Raw genomic sequence first — 24,242 nt, 5'->3', positions numbered from 1 at the left:
GGGGTTGTTAGTTCGAGCCCCACACTGGGTGTAAAGATCACTTTAAAAAAATGTTTGTTAGTGCCCACTGGTGATATTAAAAGTTGAATAAAGGTTTTTTTTTACTTCAAAAAGTTTTGGGATTACATATCCAAAGGGAAATGGCACTTATGTCCAACTAACTTTCTCATTTTTCTCCATTGCCATATTTTGATGGCTTATAATGAGGCACATTTGTGTCATTAGAGGCACCGAGACTCAGATGTGGAGGAAAGGCAGTGAGGACCCCTGGGGTCGCTGCAGGCATAAGATTTAAAGCAGCAGGACAGAATCCTTTCTTCACTCTTGTCAAAACCATTAATAAACAAAATGGGATGTAGAGTGATTGGCTGTCAGACGACACAGCTTGAAAATAAATTTCATTGAAAATGGCTGTGGCTGTGAGGGTGACGAGGACAGGTAATGATGCACTACAAATATCCGGAACTTTCTCACACGCACAAATACAATGTAGACTAGCAGTTCTCAAACTCTGTAGTCTCAGGAACTCTTTACAGAATTATTGCCGAGTCTAGAGATTTAATTTATGTAAGCTGTATTTACCAATATGTACCTTAGGAAAAATTAAAGCTGAGAAAAATTTTAAACATAAGAATACACAAGCCTGCATTCCCATCATATCGTAACATCCCATATCATGTAGCCTCTGAAAAACTCCACTGTCTGCTCTTGAGACAATAGAGTCAAAAAGGCAAATATTGTTATAAAATAGTTTTGATTTCATGGACCCTCCTGAAAGGGTCTCAAGTACCCTCATGACTCCCTGAACACATGTTGAGAACCACTGAGATAGACCAAACCTATGAGTTTTTGAGTCTCCTAAACACCCCCCAGCTTGGGCTCGTCAGAAAAAGAGGTAAAATGGACGAGCCCATGACTTCCCCACCCTTCTCCCACTAGAGACACATACTCAATTTTTTTTTTTTTTACATTTTATATATCAGGATTCTAGGTTCATCTTCCTTTAAATATAGAATTCCACACCAAAACATAAACAAACAAACAAAAAAAAACCCAGTTTTTAAACCATGTGTATTGTGTATTGTGTAGAATGTGTATTGTGGGGTATAGTGCATAATCAAAGAAAAAAATATGGTCTTCATTTGAAATATATAGATTGAGGATTGATGCATTAGGTTGTTAGAGCTGTGCAAGCATTAGATTTCTTAGAAACTCCCAAAAACTATGTCAAATGAAAAAAGTTTATGAAATACATATTAGCATAAAGAATGACTATTTTATAAGTTAATGTATTTTTTTCAGAAGCTATTTACTGAACAACTACTACATGACTGTCTCTGGGCGAGGTACAGCATATATGCACTTTTTGATAATAAAAAAGTCAATGAGTGAGGGCACCTGCGTGGCTTATTGGGTTAAGATCCAGACTCTTGATTCCGGCTCAGGTCATGATCTCATGGGTCTTGGGACTGAGCCCCGCGTCAGGCTGAGCTGACAGTGCAGAGTCCGCTTAGGATTTCTCTCTCTCTCCCTCTTGCTCTTGTCCCCCTCCCTCTCTCTCAAACTTAAAAAAGTTTAAAAAATTCAATGAGTCATTTTGAAGATTTGTAAGGGCCGGAGGAAGGAGGAAAGGCAGTCATTCACATAGACTCCACAGGGACACTACCCTAAGCTCTGGGGCTCCAGCTCTGAGGGAGTTTTCAGAGAGGGAGCCTCCAGCTGGAAGCCTGAACCCCCCCCCCCCCCCACTGAAACGCTGAGTTAGGGGGCAAATCTTAACTGTTCTGTGCTTCAGTTTCCTGAAGAACACCTAATCATGACTTCCTTTTAGTGTAAAGACAATGGAGCTGTCAATATGAAAAAGTCTTGGGATTAAAGCCTTCTGGTGATGGATTAAGACAAAGGTAGTTTTTAATTTTTTGTTGAAGAATAACACACATACAGAAATGTGAACATAAGACTAGGAGCACCCAGATCAAGAGATGGACCATTAGAGAGCCCTCTCTGGCCCCCAGTGGTCACTTCCCACCCCAGGGAAACTGGTAAAATAGCATAGATTGACTTCCAACAACATAGATGACTTTGCTTTGTATGCAAGATACGCTCTTTTGAGTCTGGTTTCTTTAGCTCAACATTATGTTGTGAGACCTGCCCACACTGTTGGACATAGTTATAGACCATGCATTCTCAGTTCTACGGAACACTCCACTGTGTGAAGATGTCATAATATAGGTCACATACATAGCCTTTTAGCCATAGAAAAGACCAGAGATTTTCTCTTATCCAGAACGAGGGATCCACACATGAAGAAGAAGGAGGAGGAGGAGGCAGGGAGGAGGAGGAGGGATCCACAGATGAAGTTCACTGTCTCTTTTCTTTTTTTCTTTAGAAAAGAATTAAATGTTTATTTATTTTTGAGAGAGAGAGAGAGAGCAAGCAGGGGAGGGGCAGAAAAAGGGAGACACAGGATCCAAAGCGGGCTCTGTGCTGATAGTAGTCAGCCTGGTGTGGGGCTCGAACGCACGAATAGTGAGATCATGACCTGAACCGAAGTTGGATGCTTATCTGAGCCACCCAGGTGCCCTTCACGATCTCCTTTCTATTTGAAATTGACCTGATCAAAGGAATTTTTGGTTTTCCTTCCATGTCAAGATTAGAGATGGTATTAGCAATTTTGACCAGGAGTTAGGGAAAGGAGAAGGGGGTTAATATTTTGGCAGCTGGCTCTAGGGGACTCTCTACCTAATTCCAAAGGAAACTGATAGCGACCATTTCTCAAAAGCAGCAGCATGTCTGGAGCTTCTGGGAGGAAGAGCATCCTGCACCCAGAGGATGCCAGTCAATGTGTGGTAACTGATGAACAGAGTAGATGGTGGATGGGAGGGGAGATGGCACCTAAACAGGATACAAAATAAGGGCACCTGAAATCACCACTTTACAAAATAAAATTATGTTTATTACAGAATAACACAATTTCTTGTTCACACATCCCACCTGTGACATTAATCACAGCCTTCACCTAAGAGCCATATGTCATCTTTTCCACCCCTACTAGTTTGTAGATTTTTTTTTTTTTTTTTTTTTACTTTGAAGTGGAAGAAGAAGAAAAAGAACCAGAGCTGCCCTAAAAGGAATGAGGAAGTGAGAGCTCTCCAGTGTCTGGCTGGCTATGTCTGTGTGACAACCCATGATGTTCTTTCCGGTCTCAGTAATATTCTGAATTTCCACCTGCCCGCCCCCTCTCGTTTATAATGCAGGACACGTGAAGCCGGTCATTCAGTCTTGCCCTCTCAACCAGTGGATTAGTAGGAGCAGAGTGAAATGCTGTTTCTCCCATTTTTCACAGTCCCCCGGAGATAAGACAAGTCTGGCTGGAGACCCTCTGAGGGTGAGTACCATAAATTCATATCACTAGAGAATAAGCTAGCTAGCAAATCTCAGGTGTCTGAGAGCACCTCCGACAGAAAACAGCTGTACCACAAACACACAACATGTCATGTTACAAAGACTCTGAACGCGCAAAGCTTGGCTTCAGTGTGAAGCCTGAACTTTTTTGGCATGGGAATTCCGGAAAGGTTAACTTTGTTTTGTGTTTACTACAAGTAGCATCTTGGGAATAAGTTTTTGACCCTGGGGGTTAGATGAGATCATCCATGCAGAGCATGCAATACAGTGCCTGACACATAGTGAGCTCTACCTGCTGCCAAAAAAAGGGGGTATATAATTATTATGTAATTATTTGTCAGATTATTTCTTGATGGGAATGGAATAAGTGAATAAGTGTGGCGTGGTAAAGGTATCAGGTTTAAATAATATAGAAATAAGTGTGTTCAGGTGCTGTCCTTAACAGCGTAAGATATCTAGTAACATATCTAGACTTTAAATGAAAACTTTTCTACCTAACAGTTTCAAACTTTGTGTTTTGGCACTGAAATCGGCCAACTTATTATGCGTCTCCCTCCTCATTCTTTCTCACGTGATTTCTCACAGGCAGAGCCAAGGACACACGGAGGGAAATTCATCGCTGGACAGTCAGCACAGACTCTAATGAAGTTGATAAGCAGTTGCAATGCTGTACGTCCCCCTCTTACATTTATTAATTCCGCTTTTCCAGAAGTCAGAGTCAAAAGATCTTTACCTAATTTTGGTTTTCTCTTTTAGGCAAAAACACTAAATGCCAATAACATGGAGACATTGATTGAATGTCAGTCAGAGGTAAGAAAGCAATTTTAAACACTTTTTATCTGCACTGTGAGAATGTGAAACACTGTGTTTTAATGGAATATTGTTTGGATTATTTAATTATCAGAGTAGAAAATTAACATCATTCGTGCAGTACATTAAATACATTAATTGGGACCTTATAGGATGATAATCAATTGTTGATTCTAGAAGCTAGAAAAAATCAGTGGACTCTATTGACTAATTCCTAATACGAATAAAATGTTGTATGTGTATTCTGTGGGGCAAGACTGGGTAGATCTCTTCCGTCATTTTTAACTAAAACAAATATATTTTTAGGGTGATATCAAGGAACATCCTCTGTTGGCATCATCTGAGGGTGAAAATAATATTTGCCAGCTAATTGGTGAGTTTTGAAAACATACTGATCTTTTATGTAAGTGCTAACAACAAATGTTCTCGGTTTGCAAAACCACAGTACTTTACTAGGAATTTTTTTTTTATAAATGTTCTTTTAAAGACCGCAGAACATTAACACTTAGATGGCAGGCAGGCTCCAGCTCACCAGAGCATCAGGGCACTCTGACAGACAAGATCCTCTCTAGAGCCAACCCCCCAGCTCTTCAAGGGGTTTTTCGTGGGGTCAGATCTCCTAGGCGCTTCTGTTTTAACAATTACAGCATGCATACATATGAAAAAGAGACCGTTCCTTTTCCCTTTTCTTCCTTCTCTAGCCATCCTCTTCCACTTGCCAGTGTAGAAACATATGGCAATGCATTTGGAAAATACAGCTTTTATATTTAGGGGAAAACAAGAGAAAGAAGGAGACAGAAAAGAGAGACAGAAGGAAACTTGTGAGGTGCGATACCCGTTGCATACACATCTTCAGGCTTTTGCAAAGATAGAACATCTTGCTAATGTTTTACTGATAGTTCCCAACTGCCAGGTCTAGGTTCAAGCCTTACTGGCAATTTGTGCCAGCGCTGTCCCAAAGCAGCCACCAGGGACATCCTAAAGGGGACTGCAGACAGCCTGTTGTAGCTCCCCCTAGTGGCTAAGTGGCTGCAGAGGTTTACCCGCCAGCCCAGCTAAGTGTCTTCAAAATGATCTTGAACAAGGTTCCACTCTTTTTTTATGGCTCGGTGGTATTCTGCTGTATTTATAAACCACATCTTTATCCATTCATCTATCACTGGACACTTGGTTTGCTTCCATATCTTGGCTGTTGTAAATGATGCTGCAATAAACACAGGGGTGTATAGATCTTTTTGAATTAGTATTTTTGTTTTCTTTGGGTAAAACCTAGCAGTAAAATCACTGGCTCATATGGTATTTCTATTTTAATTTTTTGAGGAAACTCCATACTGTTTCCCATTGTGGCTGAAATTAACGTAACATTCTACTGTCAACTATACTTCAGTTTAAAAAAAAAAAAAAGATCTTAAGCAAGTCACTTCCTCTCCTTCTAAGTTTCGTTTTTTCCACCAATGAAGAAAATTAAAATAATCTATTTCACATCAGAAATGCCCACCATAGTTATTAAGGTCAATATATTAAGATGGTTGTTTGTGATCTGCTTGGCTAGGTTTTGCTGATTTTTTTGTAGCAAACAGCCAGTGAAGGGTAAAAACAGGAAAGGTGGAGACTTTGAGGAACCTTGGTGTTGATGTTTAGGGGCTGGTTGCTCTGGTGACAATGTGGTTGCTTTATCGGTTGATTTTTCTCGATTAAAATTCACGCCCTTTGCTTTCTCAGTTTTTCAAAATTATTCCTGCCCCCCCCCATGACATACCATAGATGACATTAAGTGGCTGATGATATCCATTGTCTTATATGGGTCTTTATTTATTAATAAGTTAAATTTAATTTTTCTCTTTGCCTTGTTTTCCTGGCTGTAGAAATTAAGAAGAGAAAAAAGGTGCTGTCTTGGCCTTTTCTCATGAGAAGGCCTTCTCCTGTGTCAGATTTTCCTGGGGCTTCAGAACCAGAACTGAAAACGCCACTATTTGATCAGCACTTGTCAATCATCTGCGGTGAGGACGACATACTCCCCAGACCCATCCAGGTAGGTGTGCATTTACTTGTAACCTACATCAGGTTTTTGTTGGATGTGAAAGATTCTTGGGAGCTCTAAATATCATTCTCATGCTAATCTTGCTGGGGCCAGTATTTAGTTTTTTCCACTTTTGGAAATGGTGTTTCCACATATGAGTACAGTCAGGAGAGTACCTGGCTGCTTACACTCTAGAAATGAGCTCTACTTGCCCTCCATCCTTCCATCCTCATGATCTCATGGAGTTGAGAATGCTTAAAATGTGTAGCTTCTGAAAAGTCAACAGAGATGGGGTCTAAAGTGTATGATCAGAAATCCAGTGTTTATATGGAATGACTTGAAAGGAGGGAGGCCTGGAATAATTTTAGAATGTAAAAAATTAGAGCTTTCACCATTTACCTCCTCTTAGAAAAATAGCAGAGTTGAGGGAGACAGTTGATAGCAATGGGGCTATAAAGAAAAACTGGCATTAGAGGTCTCTTGTTAACACCATCTCGGTATCATCAAGAACTTTTATGGAGAAGATATTCTAGGACAGGTGAAGTTTGCTACTGTTCACATGCGCCATTTTAATTCTTTCTCTTACCTAAACATAGATTTTTCATGTATTAGTAGCAGCATATGGTTTTATGCATTCAAACTAAGGGTAATCATTTCCTATTCCTACCCCTCTTTCCTATAGGATATTCTCACTATTCTGTGCCTTAAAGGACCTTCCACTGAAGGGATATTCAGGAAAGCAGCCAATGAGAAAGCCCGCAAAGAGCTAAAGGAAGAGCTCAACTCTGGAGGCGTGGTGGATCTGAAAAGTCTCCCTGTGCACCTTCTGGCTGTGGTCTTTAAGGTGAGTTCACAACATTGCTGCCAAATCATCTGCAGGTGGCTCTGACACATTAATTTTCAGAAAATAAGAAATGGGCTCTTCTCCCTACAAATCAAAGTAAACTGATCCTGGAGTTTAAGGTTTTTTAGCTAAGCCTTTTATTTTCTTATATAAATATCTGTTTCTATGATCCCAGATTCCAACAGAAGGCGATACATTAAATTCTCCCCAAATCCTGATGAGAAAAGGCACTTAGACTGTCCCATGGCCAAGTCTGTGCCCCTGAATCTGGCTGTCCCTCAGATGATGTCCTTACTGTGTGTGCGTTGTTAGGAAGTTGATGAGAGAGATTTCCCTCGAGTATTCAAATGCAAGAAGGAAGGGGGCGCAGCCTGTGTTAAGATGATCAGAGGGTCTCTGAGACAGACCAGACAAGGGGACGATGAAGATGCCAGCACATAATGTAACATAAACAGGACAAACCATCCCCTTTCATCCTCCAGGACTTCCTTAGAAGTATCCCACTGAAGCTACTTTCATGTGACCTGTTTGAGGACTGGATGGACGCCCTGGAGAGGCAGAATGAGGAGGACAAAATTGAGGCCCTGAAACAGTAAGTTGCCAGAGTCCTTGCCAGAGGCCAGGCCCACATGGTCTCCATTTTTTGATTCTTCACATAATTCTCTGAGTGTTTCATGAAAATTGAAGTGTTTAGGGAATCAGAATGGAATTGTTTATCTACTCCCAGAATAAAAATCACAAGGTACTTTGGAGACTCCTTTTAAAGTGGTTTTAGCCAAATGAAAGGAAGCACTTTTTCAAAGAGTGGAAAGCGCAAATCCCAAGAGGTGGGGGGTCTAAAAACGTAAGTTGTTCAAGAAAGAATGGGGCAAAATCTTAGGTGAAACCCTGAAAACACGCTAAATAGCCAAGTGTAGGAATTTGGCGTTATTCTTAACCTAATAAATGGGTGTCAGGCAAGGCAACAATTCTCCCATAAAAACATCCCCTAAGGCATAGTAGAACATAGGAAGGGAATGTTTTGATCACAAAATTCCACAGCATGTTTCATATTCGTACAATTAATCAAAATGAAAACTATATAAAAACAAATTCCAAAGACAACAAAAACAATTACATTCGTAAATGAAACTGTAACCTGTTAGTGACTAGACAATCTTAAACACCTAACTTTGAAATATCAGCTCTTTCGCCGAATGCTATGAAAGTCTATTTATTATGATTGTCCCAGGCGGCTAAATATTTCCAGTGAAATAGTTATTGAATTGAAGGCGTTAAGAGTATCTGTCCCAAATTGAAAATCCTAATATTATTAGAAGTTTCCCCTTAAAGACATAAGCTCTTTCAAATAGTAACTCCTTATGAGAAATGAAAATGGTCCCTACTTAGTCACCATTGCTTATTTTGAAAAAATGAGGCTTTATAAATCTAATTACCGTTAGTACTGATGTTGCCATTTAAGTGCTACCTTGGCCATATTTATGAACATGCCCTTATAAACTGATTTATGCTCCATAAAGTTTTCTCAGAATGGTATAAAAATGGGTCATCTTTGTGTGATGATCACAGATCAAAAAAAGTAAATGACTGTGTTCCAAAAACACCAGTCTTGCAGTGCTAGAAAGACATTCTGCCTGGCTAAATGATTACTCACCAAAACAATTTTCAAAATGTATTAAACTATGGGGTTTGTTGCAGAAGTTAAGGATTCCTAATTTGAGATCAATACAAGTAATAAAGGGTTGTGTTATTGGTGTCCTTCCTAATTATAAAGACCAGTGTCTTAGGTCTTTAGGATCTCATGGTTAACCAGTTTCATGCCACGTCTGTTACCACTGGAAGTGTCTGAATAAACATTTCACAACCTTACTGTGAAAATGCACCTTCTTCATTTTAAAGGAAGTCTGGGTTAGGCAGAAACTTTCAACTTGAGACACTAAAGGGAAATAGACCATTAGCCTCCTCTAAAACCAGCCTCCCTGAACTTCATTCCAGGGTTGCAGATAAGCTCCCCCGGCCCAACCTCCTGCTGCTCAAACACCTGGTCTCCGTGCTCTACCTCATCAGCAAGAACTCACAGATCAGTAAGATGGATGCCAGCAATCTAGCTATCTGCATTGGACCCAACGTGCTGACCCGAGAGAATGACCAACACCTGTCATTCGAAGCCCAGAAAGACTTAAACAACAAGGTTTGTTCTGGTCTATTTCTGACAAACTCCCAATTTGACCTCACTGTTTGTTTGAAAACACCAAGTGATAATAAAAAGGAATGGAGGAGGCTTCTGGGTCGCTCAGTTGGTTAAGCATCCGACTCTTGGTTTTGGCTCAAGTCATGATGTCACAGTTCATGGGATCGAGCCCCATGTCGGGCTCTGTGCTGGCAGTGTGGAGCCTGCTTGGGAATCTGTCTCTCCCTCTCTCTGGCCCTCCCTCACTCACCTGTGCACACAACAAGTTCTCTTTCTCTAAAATAAGTAAATTATTAAAAAAGAGAGAGAGAGAGAGAGAGGGGGAGGGAGAGGAAGGAAGGAGGGAAGGAAGGAAGGAAGGAAGACCCAAGTGTAAAATGCCTCTAAGTTTCTCTGACTCAAGGTCAAGTGAAATATGAAATACAAAATGCTTTTGTCATAGTTCTGCCCTCTTAGACTCATGCATTTGATGAAACGGAACAAACCTCTTGTCTCACAGGACCTGTGTATCACACGCCATCAGTCCAACTATCAGTTTGGGAAACTCCTTATTTAGATAAAAATTACTTGAAAGGAAGAGGGTTTTTTAAATCTCAAAAAAAAATGTGTGTCTCAAAGATAACATTAATATATATGATTTTTACCAATTTTCCACATGCTCTTCTCAAACACATAAAGATCCCTTACGCTTATTTTGGCACCTCCCTATCGGTTGACCCCCATCATATCCCCATTATTTCTCCTCTTCCTTTAAAAAAATTAAAGATAGCTTTAGGCTGACAACTTGTTTATTTTTCCTCACAGGTTAAGACATTGGTGGAATTCCTCATCGATAACTGCTTGGAAATATTTGGGGAGAACATTCCGGCACATTCCAGTACTGCTTCTGATGACTCCCTGGAACACACTGACAGTTCAGGTACAAAATGTGCTCTCGATTGATGATGACTGTGGGGGAAAGTTCATGCCAGTCTGCCAGTCCATGCCAGTAATGTAAAATATATCTGGTATTTGAAGCAACAGCTACCTACACAAATCACCAAATCAAACTCATAGGACACCATTCACATGGACACCTGTTCTCAAATTTCCATGCAGTGTCTCCTCACTCAGCTGACACTCATTCAGCTTCTTTCAGAATCACAAAAACCTTCTAATTTTACTAAGTTAACTTCAGCTAGAGGGTTGTTTCCACATAATGGGCTATGGGTCCATTAAAATGGAATGGATCCAATGAAAGAGCCATCCAAAGGATTAATTTTTTAATTTAAGATCAACAAATTTTCATTGAAATGTTTTCTCTTTTCTCATTCTCCCTCATATTTCCTTTATCTGCTCTTCTGCACCTCAAACTAGGAAAGAAACAAAATTTTAATGTGGCAAATTTCATATCAAGCCCCAAAGTAGCTTCACCAGATTACCTAGGGCCATACTTGATATAAGTAGGGGGAATTGTACTAAAGTTTATTTCTCAGAGAAACTGAACCAGAAACTCAACTGTCCCTTAACTTCCCCCAGACATGTCAACGCTGCAGAATGACTCAGCTTATGACAGCAACGATCCTGACGTGGACTCCGGTGGTGCCATTGGCTCCCCAAATAGGCAACCCCCAGTACCTGTGGAGACGACTGCCGGCTGGGGGCCCAGAGGCCCCCAGCTCACTTGGGAGTTGAGTCCGGAGCCCATCAGCAGCACTCTTGCCAGGCTGAAAAACTCCCTGAGTGAACTAGACAGGAGGTACTCAGAGCCCAGCCCGTCATCCTCACAGGAGAGCCTCGAGAGCCAGAAAACACACCAAAAACTAACACGAAGCGAGGAGGACGTCGCCATGGCCCAGGCAGGGGCTCATTTGGAAAGTAAGGAAACTGAAGACCCCTTTCCAGAGGAGGTGTTTCCTGCAGTGGAAGGCAAAGCCCAGAGACCACAGGACCTGAAGGTGAAGAACTCGACTCAGGGTTTGGTGTTACTGTGGGGACTAGCGCCCAAAGCCTCCTCCAGTGGCTCTCTGGATGCTTCCTCTGATGGTTCACCCGTGGCTTCTCCTTCCAGTCCCAAAAGGAATTTCTTCACCAGACATCAGTCTTTCACAAAGACAGAGAAGAGTAAGCCCAACAGAGAAATTAAAAAACACTCCATGTCATTCTCCTTTGCCTCTCACAAAAGAGTGCTGACCAAAGCCCCCAGCTGCGTGTCTGTAAAATCCAAAGGCTTTACCAGAGACCAAGTAAAGAAAGGTTTTAAAAAAGAAAGCCAGCTTTCTGGGCGGATCATCCAGGAAAACTTGTCTGAAATCCAGGGCCAAACTGCTCTAGACTTTAGCTCCACATCCTATGCCCTCTCTGTCAGGGATGTGTTCCAACAAGTGGATCAGAGAAGCCCAGGTAGTCCGCCATCTTACGAAGAGGCCATTCGGCACCAGGCATTGGACCTCTCGGCCTACAGGAGCCAAACAGTCGGGAGCATGAGGGCCAGAATGCTCAGCCAGGATGCTGAACCTCTCCGACCTTTTCATCACGGAGGGAATTTAAGAAATACATGCAGTCAAGAGCTGCTTGACAGGCACAGACTATCTCCCAGGACTGAGAGCTGGAGACAGAGCCAGACTGTACATGTTTCTGTAGAAACAATAGGACACGTGACCGTCACAGGGAGACCTGACCTGCACCGGCCAAGAACTGTATCTGAGTCAAAACAGAAGACTAAGCTGGACCATCTAGTGCGGCGATGTAGTCAGCCAGTCTTTGAGGCTGACCAACTCCAGTATGCTAAAGAATCCTACATTTAGGACATTTAGGACAGCAGACCAGACACCATGACATGGCTTATGGCGTCTCTGTAAATGCACAACTGTATAAAGAACTGCTTTGAACTCTGTTTTCCAAAAAGTCGAGAATAAGCTCTTTTAGAAAGGTTGTATAGAGGCCTCCCTAGAGGGGATAGCCACGCAATGGGACTCAGGCAGTGTGTGTGTGTGCCCAAATTCATGCAACATGTAGCAAGTGTATAAAATGTATTAGAGACAAGGTGTTAGGTGCAAAGATGTCTACATGAGTATGTGTGTATTTGTGAACTTGTAGTCAACTGCATTGCTGTTCTCTGCCTCCTGGGGCAGTATTTTGAACACTATTAGTGTTCAAAAATAATTTTTTTCCTTTTTATGTTGCCTCAAATCTCATCCCATTTTTCATATTTTCCACAAACTCCATTTAGGGAAAATGTTTAAATCTCTGTTAGAAGTTTCCTCCAGTAAACAGCTTTGTGATAATTACCCACAACGGTAAGAAAAAAGGAGCAGACTGCAAGAACAGACTTCAGTGTCTGGAGTTATATCGAAGGCATTACAAACTCCAGTGAATGAAAAGGCCATCGTTAACATTTATGAAAAATAGTGAAATGTGTTCTTTTAATCATCTCATTTTCAATTTGGGTAGATTAGCAAAAATGCATTATATCAATATTAACTGATTTATAGCACTTTGAGTTTCTCTGTGGTTCAGCAATGCCTTCTCCAACAGTGTGCAGGAAACTTTATATGCATGATATGCATTGGGGATCATATATAGAACTTCAATATAATCTCACTACAATAAATTGCCTTCCTTGTTTCAAAGTAAACATGTTCATTCTTTACTGATGTGTTGCCTTCTCTTCCTTGGTTCATAGAAACCCACTAAGAAAAGCACTCATACATTGGTCCATTCAACAAGCATCTACTGAATGTATATCCATTATTCTAGATTAATAGGCAGGCTGAGGATCTTGTCTTTAGAAAGAAAAGATAATCCCTATTCTTTGGTAGTTTGCAAAACCATAAAAATATACCTACTCGAAGCCATTTTCTCAATAGTCACTCAGAGACCAGAAAATTTAGTATGCAAATACAGGATAATAAAACCAATATAATATTTCCTGGTTTTAGTGAATGAAACTCTTCATTGCCTTCACAAACCTTGTTTTTATGATGCTCAGTTTGCTTATTCACAAACATAATGGTAAAAATATTTGTCATATGTTAGAACTTTAATGCTCAATGATTAAGATATTTATCCAGTACATTGGAGATACTGGACTTCTATTTTCCTTATTTTATCAACTTCTTTCATAAAACACTGTGTGTTTTTTATTTGTTCAAAGAATATTTTTATGTTGGCCAACCACCAGATGGCAAAGGCCTATTATTATTTTCAGAGGAGATTTATTGATAATGTGGTACAAAGTTAAAAATGTAACCCAGATTGCTCAAGGGAGCATGCTCAGACTTCATGAGAAATACTTTATTAAGCACACTAAAAATGTATAAGTTTCAAGGGGTTGACACTCCCCTCTGACCACTAACTTCTGAAGAGCAATCCTTTTCCAGAGTTGGACACAAGTGACAGTTACAATTTTTAGCGTCTACCATGTGCCAAGCACTGTTTTAAGTATTTCAGGGCTAAAACAAGAATAGCAACTTCCTACTGACAATCAGAATTCTCATCAATAAAAAACTAAAACTAGGAAGCCTCCCATCTATTCCACTTTACCACTGACCTGACCTCTGTTGACCCAACTCAGATCACCAAAATTTTGTCTTAAATTTCTTTATTTTAAAAAAGGTGGTGTGAGACTGGAAGCTGTCTACCTATTGCAGATAACTAGTACAGTTTGTGGCAAACATTTATGAGCTTCCTGCAGTTGAGCAAATGTCATGATTGTTGCTATCTTTGAATAGTGGAGAAAAAGGTGTGGTGACTACCTTATATATTGCAGAGTGGTCTTCCCACATCCATCCATGGAGACCACTGGCTTCTAGCATTGCCCAACCCCAGTTGCCAAGCCCATCAGTTGCCTAGGGCTACCATAACAAAGTATCACAAACAAGGAATGTAAGCTACAGAAATGTATCATCTCATAGTTCTGGAGGCTAGAACTGAAATCTAGGTGTCGGCGGGTTGGCTCCTTACGAGGGTCACAAGGGAAGGATCTTTCCCAGGCTTCTCTGCTTGCTTGTACATGGCCATCACTCTGTATCTCTACATTGTCTTCCCTCTATGTGTGTCTGTCCCCAGATTTCCCTTTCATGAGGGACACCACCAGCCATATTGGATTAGGACCCATTCTAATGATCCATTTTACCTCTTTGTAGTCACATTCTGAGATCCTATGAGTTAAGATTTCTACAAATGAATGGGGGGGGGCACACAATGCAACCCCTCCATCAAGCTTCACAGAATACTACTTAATGATACCTTGATTATGCTGAAAATTCTTAATACTTCACCATAACCAAAGGACCCAAGCTTATGGTGAGATTTGGATACTATTAGAATGATGCTTGGGGCACCTGGGTGGCTCAGTCAGTTAAACATCTGACTTCGGCTCAGGTCACGATCTTGCAGTACCTGAGTTCAAGCCCTGTGTTGGGCTCTGTGCTGATAGCTCAGGGCCTGGAGCCTGCTTTGGATTCTGTGTCTCCCTCTCTCTCTCTGCCCCTCCTCCATTCACCTTCTCCCTCTCTCTCTCTCAAAATTAAAAAAAAAAAAAAATGATGCTTTAGTGAAGGAATCAGAAGACCCAAGCTTATGGTGCGATTTGGAAAATGTTAAAATGATGCTTTAGTGAAGGACCCAGGAACTCCAAAGTTCTGTCCTCCATGAACTTCCTAAGGGCCACACAATCACAAATGGGACTATTGCAAATGTGCCTGACACCCCGGTGTAAGGTCTATGGTAAAATCAGGTTGGAATTCAAGGGCTAAATAGGGGCTTCTACCTAAATCCAGGTCTGATCTCTAGCCTCTGAGCCACAGTCACTGGGTCTCCCCAGCATCCATGCATCACCTGCCTGGGCCTAGCTTAAGAGGGACCCTGACCCTCTTACCAAGTGAGAGACAAGGAAGCATGTAAAGTTAATGTGCCCACTGGTGAATAATATGCAGCCTTCACCGCCCTGGAATCTGGCTGTACAGACTAGAATTTCTTCCTCTCAGGGAAGATAGGTAGTTTTCTCTCTTATAAGGAGGGAGAGAAATGGGTTCCAGATGCCATTGCCAGCCTCCCACATGACACACTGTGACCACCCCTGCCCAGTGGTCCACAAATGTTGACTTGTGAATGTTAACCAAGGCTAGATGCTCATACTGGAGCTCAGCCAAACTCCAATCACCTCAAAGCCTAGCAAATACAATGCCTGTGCTACATGGGGTCCCCATGCAGGGAAGTGGCAGCCGTGGCTTGTACGTTAATAAAAGAAATAGTAGTTAATGGCCACAAAGCTTTCCATGACCATAGATGAGAACATCCAAGGGCAATAAACACTATTTATCCTAATGCACTGTTAATGGAATAAACTCTAGCTGCATTTTCCTGATTGTGATCTCACTAGAAGGATCGCCAGTACATGCCTTCCTCCTGAAGGGTCAAGTAGACAGAAACCCACATCAGATAGGATCTCACATGTTTTGAGTTTCTTTTTTAATTGAATTATGTAAGATCTTAACTCCTTATCTGCAAAAGCAGAACCACTGAGGAAGAAATTATAAACATTTTGCTAGAGATGGAAGTGAATCACTTTTTGGCCATATTTGAAATGTGGACAGAGATTTTGCATCTTGTCAACTTTGGGGTACAAATTAAATGTGAAGGGGGAAAAACCACTGGGATAAAGTGCTGCCCTCCTCCTACTATAGAGGGCTCCTACAAAGAGGGGCCCCTGGGAGACCAGCAAATCTGCAGAGTGCAAAGTCTTGCCGGAAAAAGGAAATGCAGAATGATAACATCTCTGTAGGCAAGGAAAGACACTGTGTTGGCATAATAGTACACGACCCAATTCGCAGGGCCTGAGTCCACACCCCAAATGTGCCCCCAGGACCAGGTACTAAACTTGTCTGAGCATCCATTTCCTCATCTGTAAAATGAGGATAATCACAACAGCGCATCAGTTGTGGGATGCACGTAACAGAAAACCCAGATAACAGAGGCTTAAACAAGAAGGGGATTGTGCTCTCCATTAAAAGAAAAGCAGACAGGCAGTCCAGGGCTGGCATGGAAGCTCCAGGACATCCCATGCCCCTGGGTTCCTTCACACCAGGGCCAGCATCATGGGCACGGGACCTGTGTTGTCTCAGAGCCCCACGCTTAGAAGGGCCCAGCACTGGGGTTCATTGCTCTGCTTGTTGGCATTTTTTTCATTATTAGTAACTGTTGAATAAGGGCCCCCCATTTTCATTTCATGCTGCCCCCTGCAAATTAGGTAGCTCACCTTGTTCACACCTTGTGGTTTTCTAATCCACCATCATTTCTGTGAGCAAGATCCTCCTCCTCCAGCCTTGAACTTTCTTGCTCAGTTAACTTCTATCTACATCCCAGCAGCCAGAAGTTATTCCCATGGCTACTCTCACCTGCAGAGGAGTCTAGGAAATAAGTTTCTCATAGGCACTCTGCCTTTCCCAACAAAATCAGTAGGATTTTACCCTAAATCAGTAGGAACTATTAGCCCTTGATGCAAAAATCAAAAGAGATCATGGATATGGTAAAACACATACAATTAGTTGCTCTAACATAGAAAGAAGGATAAAGCACAGATTATTTAGTATAGTGAGACAAATCTCAAAATGAAAATGTTGAATATGATTAGGGATAAATAAAGACAAGGCAGATAATTTTGGAGTACTTCAATCATTCATACGCACATTGTGAGAACACTCATATGAGAAGTTTTAAGTAAAATAAATTACTAACAAAATTTAAAATTAAAATGTAAGACATATTGTATGTAAGAAATTCACAAGCTAGAAATAAGACAGCCTTGAAGGTAAGGTACATTCCAAATGCAAAATGGCATAAAGTGCTATAGGAGAAATGATTGTTTCGTGGTCCAATTAGTTTTAGGATATACTTCAAACTTTTTTTAATGTTTTATTTACTTTTTGAGAGAGAGAGAGAGAGAGACACACAGACAGACAGACTGTGAGTGGCGAGTGGGCAGAGAGAGGTGGGGACAGAAGATTTGAAGCAAGCTCTGCACTGACAGGTTGACAGCAGTGAGCCCAAGGCGGGGCTTGAACTCACAAACCATGAGATCATGACCTGAGCCAAAGTCAGACACTCAACCGACCTTGCCACCCAGGTGTCCCAGGATATACTTCATATTTAAAAGTGTTTCCTATATCAGATTCCAGAGCAGTAATGAAAGATTTCAGCCAAGCATATGACATTTAAAATAATCATGAGAGTTTCCAGGAAGCTATTCATTTATGTGATTAGAGCACATCACTGTTGAAAAGGAAATTGACAACTTCTTTTGTCCCATCCTTGTTGAAAAAGGCATTTCCTATACAAAATGGTTTTGGAAAAGACAAAGTACTATGTAAGATAACTGCTAATATGTGGGATGTTCATCTTTTCAAAACAACACGTACATCTTGTTACTTTCCTAACCAAAGATCTCCAATGACTTAATACTGTTTTCATCAAGTCTAAAGCCCTCCACCTCCCACCTACCAATCAAGGCCCACCTTATCTAGCCCCATCCTAGGGGCTTCTTTACTTAGAAAGAATAGAAATAGTACCCAAACTTCCTTCCTTAACCCCCCAGTGACTTTCTACAATAAATAAGAACGACAGCTAATGTGAAAGATGCATGTGTACACCCCACCTTTCAGAACCGGAGACAAGCAATGTTCAGATGAAAATTCATGTCCTTCCATAATTATATTAATAAACAAAAATAAAACTGAATGCATTCAGCATACTGTTCATGAAGTTAGAAACGGAATAATAAAAAAAAAAGTTGAAATTAGTAATTTCAAAAACAGAAAAGGAGTAGAACTGATAAATAAAACCAAAGTTGTCTCTCTGAAAATAATCGCTGCCTAATCTAGTCCAGGGAAAGATACATCAGAAGTACACAACAGGAGAAATGATGATAGGAAATAAAAACAGAGACTGAAAACTTAAAGAATCAAAGAACTCCTTTGCTGACCTGAATGCAAATGCATTTGAAAATGTAGATGAGATTAACTATTTCTAGAAAAACATAATTTACTAATCTAACTCCGGAAGAGAGAGAAAATCTAAACAGAGAAGGGGCGCCTGGGTGGCTCAGCTGGTTAAGCATCCAACTCTTCATCTCAGCTCAGGTCTTGATCTCAGGGTCATGAGTTTGGGCTCTGTGCTGGGCTCCATGCTGGGCACCAAGCCCACTTAAAAAAAAATTATGAAAAGAGACACAGAAAATTACAGATCAATCTTATGAATATTGATGTAAAAATCCTAAATAAAATATTAGTGATGGAATGTATGGATACCAAGTGGAGTTAATGTGGGAGTGCAAGTATAATTGCAATGTAGGAAATTTATTAACATAATTCATCATTTTGGTAAGTTACAGGGAAAATATAACCAGCTCCATAGACCTGTCAAAATCTAATCTCTACTACTGAATTTTTTTAAAGTTTTATTTATTGTGAGATAGAGTGCTCACAAACAGGGGAGGGGCAGAGAGGGGGAGAGAGAGAGAGAATCCCAAGCAGGCTCTGCACTGTCAGAGTAGAGCCCAATGAGGGGCTTGAACTCATGAGCCATGAAATCATGACCTGATCCGAAATTAAGAGTTGGATGCTTAATCAACTGAGTTACACAGCACCCCTCCACTGCTGAATTTTTAAAAGATTCTTAATGAGGGGCACCTGGGTGGCTCAGTCAAGTTGAGCATCCAACTTTGGCTCAGGTCATGATCTCAGGGTTCGTGAATTCCAGCCCCGTGTTGGGTTTTGTGCTGACAGCTAGGAGCCTGGAGCCTGCTTGCGATCCTGTGTCTCCCTCTCTCTCTCTCTCTCTCTCTGCCCCTCCCCACTCACACTCTGTCTCTGTCTCTGTCTCTCAAAAATAAACATTAAAAAGCTTTTTTAAATAAACAAAAGATTCTTAATGAGAGAAAATGATGAACATGATTTTTTAAAGATGTCAATCTTAGACGAAAAGGCTGTAAGAGCTTAATGAGGAAACTCTGGAAACTCCCACTGAAGTGCGAAAAAAGGTTGGTACTATTTTTATTAACACTGTTCTTGAGGTACTATCTAAAGCACCCATACGAGAAAGAAAACAGAGGAATAAATATTATAAAAGAGGAGGCAAGGCTTTGCTATTTGTAGGTTATATAATTGAGTACTTCGAAAATCAAGAGAATCGATTAAAAATAAAAACCACTAGAAATAAGAAAACACATTAATCTAGCAAGCTGTGAAATTAATATACAGAAACCAAAAGTCTCAATACATACTAACAGAAAATATAATGAAAGAAAAGACTCCATTGGCAACAAATAGATAAAATACCTAGGAAGAAACATAAAACCAATTTGACAAAAATTTTTAAATGTTCTTGCAGGACGAAGAAGTAGAATGGAACAAAAATAGAAGAACTTATTCTTAAAGAGTAAGATTCAAAACCATCAAGTTTTCCTAAGTTAATTTTCAAACTTAAAATGATCACAAAAAAACATCCAACAGGGATTTTTTTTGTTGTTTGTCATTGCTGTTGTTACTTACTGGAACAACACTAACTGAATCTGAAAAACACATTTTTAAAAATTTTTATTTATTTGAGAGAGAGAGAGAGAGAGAGAGAGTGCCAGTGAGTGGGGGAGGGGCAAAGAGAGAGAGAAAGAGAGAGAATCCCAAGCAGTCTCTGGGCTGTCAGCACAGAGCTCTTCGCGGGGTTCAAACTCACAAAACCACAAGATCATGACTTGAGCCAAATCAAGAGCCGACGCTTAACCAACTAAGCCACACAGGCGCCCCTGAAAACCACATTTAAAAAAATCAGTAAACACTGGGAGTACCTCGGTGGCTCAGTTGGCTAAGCAACTGACTCCCGATTTGGGCTCAAAGTCATGATCCCTGGTTCATGATTTCGAGACCCATGTGGGGCTCTGTGCTGACAGTCTGGAGCCTACTTGGGACACTCTAAATAAATAAACAAACTTTAAAAAAACTATAAAATAAATATAAGAAATCAGCAAATGCTAATAGCAAAGAGAACTCTGAAAGGAGGATCTGTGAGAGAAAACCAACTCTGCTTGATTTTCAGCCATGCTCAGAAGGTGAATGGCTGGGTCCTGACATGTGAACAGACAGCAAACCAATCAGACAGAAGAGAAACCCCAAGGAGAGAGGCAGATCCATACAGGACTTTGGCACATAAAGGTGGTATTTCAAAGCAGGGGGAGGGGTAAAAGGAATATTTAATAAGTGGTGCTGGTATAAATCATTGACCATCTGGGAAAAAAAAAGGGAGAACATAATTTATCTCATAAGACGTGCCAGGATAAATTTTAGATGGCTCAAAGATTTAAATGTGTGAAGTGAAAGAACCAAACTTCTAGGAGAAATAAGGGAAAATTCATTGTAATCTCAGAGTGGGAAAGACATTTATAACATAACTTAAAGTCTTGACAGCATGAAAGAAAATGACAAGTTAAAACCAAAACACCTGCACACATAAAACACTATAAACAGGAGACAAATGACAAACTTGGAAAAATGTTTGCATCTCATATAGCAGATAAAGGGCTAACTTCCACAACATACACAGTACCTGTAAATTGGTAACGGAAAGCACAGAACAGTTTTAAAATGTGCAAAGGGTACGAACAGCCAAATCAGAAAAACAAATGGCCCTTACACTTTTGAAAAATGCTCAAACTCACTCCTCTTTTTTTTTAAAAGGCAAACTAAGACTACACTAAGACACCATTTCTCCCATCAGATAGGCACAAATGAAAAGTTTATAACGTGTGTTGGCAAGGCTGTGGGGAAACTGTTGATTCATTTGTTTCTGTTGGAAATAGAAACTGATACATCCCCTACGTAGGACAGTTTGGCAGTATCTGTTAAAATGACAAATGCATAAATCACTTTCCTACTTCTCCCGCTAGGAATGTGCTTTACAAGTACATTTTCATGCATACAATGAGAATAAGGACATTTGCTTTGTTCATAGCAGTAAAAGACTGGAAGTAACAAAAAAGATGCATCACCAGAAAATAATGAAACTATGGTTAATTAAATTGTGATATGCCTGTACAGCTCTAAAAATTTCTATGCAGCTGTAAAAAAGAAATGAGCAAGCTCTTCAGCTATTGATATAAAAAGATGTCCAAGATATACTAAGTAGAAAAAAGCAACAGGTAGGTCAATGTATATTGTATGCTATAATTTATCTTTTAAAAAAAGAAATTCCTGCGATGCCTGGGTGGCTCAGTCAGTTGAGCGTCCCACTTCAGTTCAGGCCATGATCTCCTGGTTCGTGAGTTCGAGCCCGATGTCAAGCTCACAACTGTCTGTGCAGAGCCTGCTTCAGATCCTGTCCCCCTCTCTCTCTGTCCCACCCTTGCTTGTCCTCTCTCAAAGATAAATAAAACATTTAAAAAATAAACAAATTACTGGTAACAGTTTAATGTGTGGGGACGGAGAACAGAAACTGGGCCAAGAATAAGTAGAAGACATTTCAACAATATATTTCTATATTTTTAGTGTTTGAACTATGTAACTATGTATATACTCAAATATTAAACATAAAACAATGATAACGAATATTCAGTGTGTGTTATATGCCAAGCACATTGAAATGACCTGAGAACTACCTGTCTGGGGTTGGTGTTTCAACATCCGAATAAGGCTGGTAAAGTGGGTCAGAGACAGATTTTGGAGGGCCTTGAGTGTTCTCCAAACTAGGCTTCAAAGCATAAAAGTGAGAGCCACCCAAACTTTTCAGGATGTGTATTTAGGGTGATTACATAGGATAGTTTGGAGGAAATACAATGCGAGACTAAACAGCCAGTTCTGAGGTTGTTACCCAAACATTAGGAAGCAATTACGTCTGGTCAGTAGGAAATCAGGCCGAGTGGGAATAAGGAAGGACTAAGTGTCCAGACAGTGAAGGGTGGACAGGATGTGGTCAGTGGAGAGGGCAGGCTGGGCACTCCAGGAGGACGGAGCAGGATGAATGTGGATGGGAAGGAACAGGGTATGTGCAGGCAAGAGCAAGGACCCACTCCTGTGAGTATGGCCCGGGGTGAGAGGGCACAGGTTCCACAGAAAGCAGCCTGGGTTAAAATTCTGAATCTTATCGGGGCACCTTGGGTGACTCAGTCAGTTGAGTGTCTGACTTTTGATTTCAGCTCAGGTCATGATCCCAGGGTCATAGGATAAAGCCCTGCATCAGGCTCTGTGCTGAGAGTGGAACCTGCTTGAGATTCTCCCTCTCTCTCTCTCTCTTTCTCCCTCCCTCCCTCTCCCCTGCTTGTGTGCTCTCTAAAATAAAAAAATTTTAAATATTCTATTAAAAAAATCTTGAATCTTATCCTTATCCCTTTGTGCCTGCATTTCCCCATCTGCAAAATGGGGGTAACAGTACTTCCTACTCTCCAGGGCTGATAGGAGGACTAAATAAGATCACAGGCAAGAAGTCCTTCCAGTCCCCAAAGAACGGCTGGTGGTCGATAAATGCTAGTTTTCTCTGGAACATAAAATTTAGATTATTCCCAAGGAACTCATTTTTTACATTATCTGTGTTTCGTAAGTTCAGGTGAAATATGTTACATAAATTCAGATTCAGATTCACAGAGAAAATTTTTAAATTTCTCAATGTGGTATTTTGCTGTTTGAACACAGGAGCTTTTCAGAAATGTAACCTATGCAGTTCAAGCCCTCACTGTACACCATTACGTATTAGAAATCCTGAAAGGTGACGATGTCGCTTCAGTTCGATAGCAAAGGATGGGGGCACCTGGGTGGCTCAGTCGGTTAAGTGTCTGACTTGGGTTCAGGTCATGATCTCGCGGTTTGTGAACTCAAGCCCTGCGTCGGGCTCTGTGCTGAGAGCTCAGAGTCTGGAGCCTGCTTGGGATTCTGTGTCTCCTCTCTGCCCCACCCCACCCACACTCTGTCTCTCTCTCTCTCTCTCTCAAAAATAAATAAACATCAAAAAAAAAATTTTTTTAAAGATAACAAAGGCTGGTGAACTCATGTTTAAGTATGTGCTCCTCCCTTGAATTATCTTTCTTTTTTTTCTTACAGTGGAATCTTCACACTGACATCAAATATGTGACAATTTAGTACATCAGTAATTTCAAGATGATAAAATGCCCTCTTAGAGAAAAAATATCAAATTTCAGTGAACTTATTTTTAAGCCTAAGAAAGGCATACAGAAAATACACGTAAAATATATAGGGTATTAAAATGTTAAAGATAATAAGCTGGAAAGAGATTTGACAAATTTACATGTTAATTCTAAAAAGCATCTACTCAACACATTCTCTGCATTTTCTGACTCTCCCTAAATTCTTTATGTACTTTTAATCTATCAACATAATTGAAATAGGTTCCAAAAAACATTCACTAATAAACTGATGGGCTGATAGGAAGAGATGTGTCCAAAGTTCTTTATTCACATCCCTTAACGGTACATAGTGTAAGTCACTTGGACTTTCTATTTCCATATATGTCCATATAATTCAAATTGACTCTGTTACAATTAGGGAAGAGAAAGGAAAATGAGGAAGCCATTTTAAAAGATGAAAAATTTTCAAGTTAAAAGCAAAGCATGTCTTAAGTACTGTGGGGAAGTGTTTTGACACCACTGGTTGGGATAAGACCAAGATCTGATTACAGCAGGTCCATTCTTAGGACACTTATTTCCCTTCTTGCTTCTTCCTGTCCTGCAATCCTGCGTTCTATGCTCAGCAGCATGATCTAATTGGAAGAGAAAATAGTCTGGATTGAGAACTAAAGTCTGATCCCAGCTACACTTACTACTTTAGCAAATACCTAAACATCTTCACGGCTTGGTCTTTCATTGGGATAATAAATTGTTATTCTTCCATAGGCTTATTTTTTTAAGTCAACTTCATTGAGATACAATTTACAAACATTAAGCTATATCCATTAAAAATTGTACACTTTGATTAATTTTACCTTATATATAAACT

General features: G+C 40.4%; 1 protein-coding gene across 1 annotated transcript; it reads left to right on the top strand.

Moving 5' to 3' along the window:
• Positions 1–3,234: 3,234 nt before the first annotated feature.
• On the top strand, positions 3,235–12,239 carry TAGAP (T cell activation RhoGTPase activating protein). Its single transcript, XM_049654525.1, has 10 exons — positions 3,235–3,388; positions 3,991–4,074; positions 4,162–4,215; positions 4,522–4,588; positions 6,081–6,247; positions 6,918–7,079; positions 7,562–7,671; positions 9,075–9,270; positions 10,075–10,189; positions 10,789–12,239. The coding sequence occupies exons 2-10, from the start codon at positions 4,048–4,050 to the stop codon at positions 12,054–12,056; spliced, it is 2,166 nt and encodes a 721-aa protein (XP_049510482.1). The 5' UTR covers positions 3,235–3,388; positions 3,991–4,047; the 3' UTR covers positions 12,057–12,239.
• The last annotated feature ends 12,003 nt before the right edge of the window (positions 12,240–24,242 follow it).

Source organism: Panthera uncia (genome assembly GCF_023721935.1).
Source record: "Panthera uncia isolate 11264 chromosome B2 unlocalized genomic scaffold, Puncia_PCG_1.0 HiC_scaffold_24, whole genome shotgun sequence".
NCBI classification, from domain to species: Eukaryota; Metazoa; Chordata; class Mammalia; order Carnivora; family Felidae; genus Panthera; species Panthera uncia.
This window is presented reverse-complemented; position numbering and strand designations above follow the sequence as displayed.

Bases quoted from the DNA above. Each gene is read 5' to 3' on its own strand.
- TAGAP (XM_049654525.1), top strand. From the start codon at position 4,048: ATGAAGTTGATAAGCAGTTGCAATGCT. The intron at 4,075-4,161 runs GTACGTCCCCCT...TTTCTCTTTTAG, and splicing joins TGATAAGCAGTTGCAATGCT to GCAAAAACACTAAATGCCAA. The intron at 9,271-10,074 runs GTTTGTTCTGGT...TTTTCCTCACAG, and splicing joins AGAAAGACTTAAACAACAAG to GTTAAGACATTGGTGGAATT.